The sequence below is a fragment of the Aplysia californica genome, unplaced genomic scaffold (assembly GCF_000002075.1).
Source record: "Aplysia californica isolate F4 #8 unplaced genomic scaffold, AplCal3.0 scaffold00804, whole genome shotgun sequence".
NCBI lineage: Eukaryota > Metazoa > Mollusca > Gastropoda > Aplysiida > Aplysiidae > Aplysia > Aplysia californica.
In genome coordinates, this window is record NW_004798074.1 from 60654 (window position 1) to 65880 (window position 5227).

At 38.4% G+C, this 5227-nt stretch overlaps 1 protein-coding gene across 1 annotated transcript in view; it reads left to right on the forward strand.

The window, feature by feature from the left end:
- LOC101847069 overlaps positions 1-4601 on the forward strand; it is a 6342-nt gene extending 1741 nt beyond the window's left edge. Inside the window, exons 3-5 of the mRNA XM_005109672.3 lie at positions 554-738; positions 1658-1765; positions 4313-4601. Coding sequence (XP_005109729.1) covers positions 554-738; positions 1658-1765; positions 4313-4363 — 344 coding nt within the window. The 3' untranslated portion in view covers positions 4364-4601. The remainder of the gene's footprint in view (positions 1-553; positions 739-1657; positions 1766-4312) is intronic.
- The last annotated feature ends 626 nt before the right edge of the window (positions 4602-5227 follow it).

The window sequence follows — 5227 nt, forward strand, 5'->3', positions numbered from 1 at the left end:
TTATTATTATTATTATTATTATTATTATTATTATCATTATTATTAATAGGCTTGTTATAAACCTTATTATTTGTCTTATTATAATTTTGAGACTCTTACTTTATTGTTAGCACTGTTAAAGTCTATTGGTTAAGCTACGGTGGACTCGTAATCGTGAGGTAGCAGGCCTGGGGATCGAGGCTCAGGCCCAACACATTGTGTCTTTGGGAAAGATACTTTACATCAATTCTCCTCACTTCACCCAGGTAGAAATGGGTACCCCACCATAGACAGTGACAGATAATATCAGAATATAAGTGTCTTATCTCCTGTAAAATGGCTGCTTGCACTGTTTGCTTCACAAGAAGTTGAGGTTGTTTCAGAATGCTATCAAATCTATTGGTATTCTTTGTTGTATTCTGTAATATAGATTCTAAAGCACATAGAGCTTGCTGCTGAGCGGGAATTTACACAACACAAATTCCATTAATTTGCGTCATTATTTTTAGAAGTTATATCGGATGCAACAGAAACATCATCATCATTGTTGCTGTATTCTATTGTCCTCTCATAGAGGTTCCTGACGCTTTGTTGCCTGCGCTCAAGAAAAGGCAATATACCTACAAGATCTCAAAAAGTGGCGACAATTGGACGTTTGAGATGAGCGATGAGAACGATCCCAGCCTTTCACCCAAAACCTATACTGTTAAAGAAAATCAGGACTATGAGGTCGTAGATCTCGATGGAGTAAAATACAAGGTAAAAGTATACCGTTAGTTAGATAGACAGATGCAATTTTAGATAGATAGATAGACAGACAGATAGATAGATAGATAGATAGATAGATAGATAGATAGATAGATAGATAGATAGATACATAGATAGATAGATAGATGCAGATAGGTAGACAGATTGAAGAGGGAGAGGGATTAACCTTTCTCTCTTCATTAGAGGAGAAGGAACAGGTGTGATAACAATCCAGCTGAGGACACATGTGTCGTTACTAAAAGCAGGTACGGACACACGTGAATTTTCCGGTGACTGCAAGAGGTTTTAGAAGACTGCTGCTATTGTCAGTTTATGACATAGACTTGCATCTTTTTCTGCTAGACCATTTTAAACAATAGCAGCTCCTCTTCGCTCTTTTGTATTTTAAAAAGTACACTTTTTTTTTTACCTCAACTACAGTGCCCATGGGCAGCCTGTAGATATGAAGCCCGCAATTGTAACAGTATTGGCCCAGTTGCATACTATACGATTCTCAAATCATCCAGATGCGAAGGAGTAATATACTGTGAATATTAACACGTAGCAGGTTGCGATGCTGTACCCTATGGGAAAAGGCAAAAGGGGGGGGGGGATTGCTGAGATTATAGCTTGAAAGATACGCCTCTGTCTACGAGGGTGGGATAATGCACAAGAATTGCACATTGTAAAAACTCAACTCACAGGCTTTTCTACAGTGGGTGGTTGGTGTATGCTCTGGTGTATTTTTCTCCTTTATTATCAATTATATATCGTCATTATCTCTCCCCCTTCTTTTTTGAATTTGTTACTCTCTTGTAAACGCCACTAATCTTCGACACATATATTATAAACTAATTGTGTGGCAAGAGCATTAAGAGTCTGACTAAAATACTAAATCTTTTCAACATTTATACATTTTTCTAATGTCTAGGTCACCATGAACATGGACGGCAACAAGAGCACGGAGAAAATGACCATGCATGAAACCGGATTGGTGGTTAACGTGAGCAGAGTCGTCGAAGGCAACACAATGAAAGCGGTAAGTTGTAATCCCTTTTTCGAACTGATCGAGCCGACATCTTCCCGCCCATAAGGCAATTTTTATCTGTATCTATCTTTTAGGCCCAACACAGTTTAGGTCCATCTTAAATTCGGGCCAACTGAGGTTTGCAGGACAGGACGATAATTTGCGCCCCTACTTGACTTCAACGTTTAAGAGAAAGCGCTACAGGTCTCTGGCTGCAAGGATAAGAAAGTACAACCCTTGTAATTTTGTAAGCCTTTATTCATAGCAGTTCTGAACTCTAGCAGTTTGTCAGAACATATGCCTCTCTTACGTAGAGAACACAGGCCTCTCTTACGTAGAGAACATAGGCCTCTCTTACGTAGAGAACATAGGCCTCTCTTACGTAGAGAACATAGGCCTCTCTTACGTAGAGAACATAGGCCTCTCTTACGTAGATAAAAGAAGTCTATGTTCTGGTGCTGCAAACTTAAATGAAGAAAAAATGGCCTCGTACAAAGTAGGTAGAATAACCTTTCGTATTCTACGAGTTAATACTTATAAACGTTTGTTTGTGGAATACGCGATGCGGCCCAGGCTCACCTGAACTTATCGTCAACCGGCAGTAGCTTTGGAAGATCATTAAAGTGTGTCACGACACGGTGGAATCAGGGACTTGCCAAAATAATGAAATCGTAGAAATCGCAATTTCTGTCCATGTTGTTTATCTTTTGGGCACATTTTAGGTCCATTTCAAAATACATTCCTGTTTAAGGGAGTAAGTAAGTTTATGCAGTGTTTAAGGCCATTGTCCACATCACATAATATAACACATTCAATTGTTAAAAATACAGTTTCCGTAATGAAAAAGTACACATTGTGTTGATATCTCTTATTATAGGTCAAACATTGCATATTGTCTGTCCCTAGGCCGAGTCAGGTTGGGAGGAATTAACAAATTCCTTTGATGACAAAATTAGGACAATAAACTTTAAAGCAAAATTCTTCTTCAATTTCATGAGAGTTACACCTCTCTCATAAGGAGAAATTTATTCATTTCCACCGATGAAGATTGTTATTTAATGGAATGATGTGTGTTTTTAACAAGGCTATGACTCTATTCCAACATCGTGGGATGTTGATGATATACCCGGCTATTTCTTAAAACGGAATTGTAAGAGATAATAACTTATACTTGCAACATATTTCTTCCTCTATGTTCTGCACACAATGATCAACAAGCCTACTTTCTATTTCACTGAGAAATAATTTAGTGCTTCCAACACTTTGAGAAAACCAGGCATATCCAAACCCCAGGGAAAATAATAGGTTTTTAACGTCAGTAGCCCAGGTGACTCTGCCCAGTTCATAGGAACGATACAAACGCATGTAACATTTCTTTGGATATCTGCCATTTTCTAAGTGTATACGTTTCCAACAGAATTTAATGACACAAAGCATATAATCAGAGCACGTTCTTCCTATTTCTCTCAGAACCAAACACTTGAGTATACCTTGGCCAAGACCCAGAAAGGCTTTCCACAATTTACCTGAACATTGTCAACCGCGTCCCAAGTTTTGGTACTCCAAATTTCAGAGCCGGAAAACATACAACAGGCTGCCATTTTCTCGTTAATTTTGCATCAGACTCCAGGCAATCCCCACTTCTTAGACTTGCGAATATCTCGACTTCTATTCAAAATCGATGAGTACTTTTTTCATCAAAAGGAAGGCAAATGTACAGGCTTTAAATTGGTACCAATAACTCCACAATATAGCCAAAAAATGAAGAGCACCTAATTCCATCGCGTCATGACTCAAATCATAATCACAGATGACAAATAATTCCGTGAACAGAGCAAGAGAAATTGGAAACAGGAGGCAGAAAAATACGAGCTTATTGTTTGATAGTGATGAGCACAATGACTTACAGCGTTAAGAACAAACTACTAATATTGTTACTGTTACTCCTCCTCCTCCTCCTCCTCCTCCTCCTCCTCCTACTACTACTACTACTACTACTACTCCTACTACTCCTACTCCTACTCCTACTACTACTACTACTACTACTACTACTACTACTACTACTACTACTACTACTACAACTACTACTACTACTTGGCGTGGGCGATCATGGACCTTAACTTCAATACGTCCTGAGTTGCAGCGATGGTGTCTATTGTTCTTGCTGTTTTTAGCCATGTTGTCAACCTGTCCAGTATCTTTTCCCTGTGTCTGCATCTGCCTCTTTACATCAAACTTGCCTGTTATTACAATATTCTCCCATTCTTCCTTCCGCTGTGTGTGTCCAATGAAATTTGCCTGTTGCTTTCGTATATTCGCCATAAGCTGTTTTCTGTAATTTACTTCAACCAAGACTTCTTCTTTTCGTTTTTCTAGCTGTCCGTGAGATACGGAGCATGTGTCCAATTCTATCGCTTAAATTGTTCTTTCCAACTGTCTATTGATTGTCAATTCTTCGCACCCGTATAATAGGATTGGCTTGATGTAACTTTTCAGTACTTTTTTTTCTTGTTTCCTATGACAATTTGATGTTTCTTAATTTCTTTAATGTGTCCACAGGTACACTCGTGCAAGGGAGCGTCAATGACCGCGTATTTTGTGAGGTGTTGAGGACATCATGAGCACACTACAGTTAATGCTCCAACATTTTCTAGGTTGCTTTAATCTATAGTCTAGTTTTAACAATTCATTCTGTGCTGGTTGGTTTCTCATTTTTTTCTACAGATGATGAAAACAAAAATAAACTACAAGATTATATCTAGTACACGCTGTGTGAAGTTTTAGAGATTTTAAACTCGGGTTGAAATTTGTTTCATAAAAAAGTATTATTACAGAAAACGAATGACCTATTTATTTGTTTTTGTTTTTCTCGTTTTAAGTCATTGTTTTAATTACTTTTTTATGTTGGTTTACAATGATTTAATAACAGGCTGTTTTGTGGCGGTAGCGAGGTCCCGGCAAAATTCGAGATAAACACGCCCCAGATGTGCGAAAGTGAATGGGTTTAATGCCCCTCCCTTGCAACATTGTGAGATTAATAGAACATGGGAGGGGATAGGGGGAGGGGGTGGAAGGCTGCAAACTGTAAATAACAATTTCAAATCGAACAGAACAAAATGGGAACATTGATGGGAAGTGCCTTTCTTAAGGACTAAACGTTGGACTGCAATGGCTTTCCAATCCCCGAACCCGTAATCTCACAGTTACGAAAGTCTTGTAATCCAACCATGGCAGATTAGATGTAAGAAAAACAATTTGTGAGGCACCGTGGTGAAATCAGGCGCTCGTCAAAGTAATGAAATCGAGGAAAACTGCATTTTTCTTCCCGTTTGGCAATTTTCCTAGAATTTGTTATATTTGGCTCAACATTTGTAATGTTCTTTTAAAACAACTGCTCTGCAATGCGGATTTTCCTTGAAACATGTTGATTAATGGCACACAAAAAATCAGTTTACGGTTTCTAAGGACTCTCAA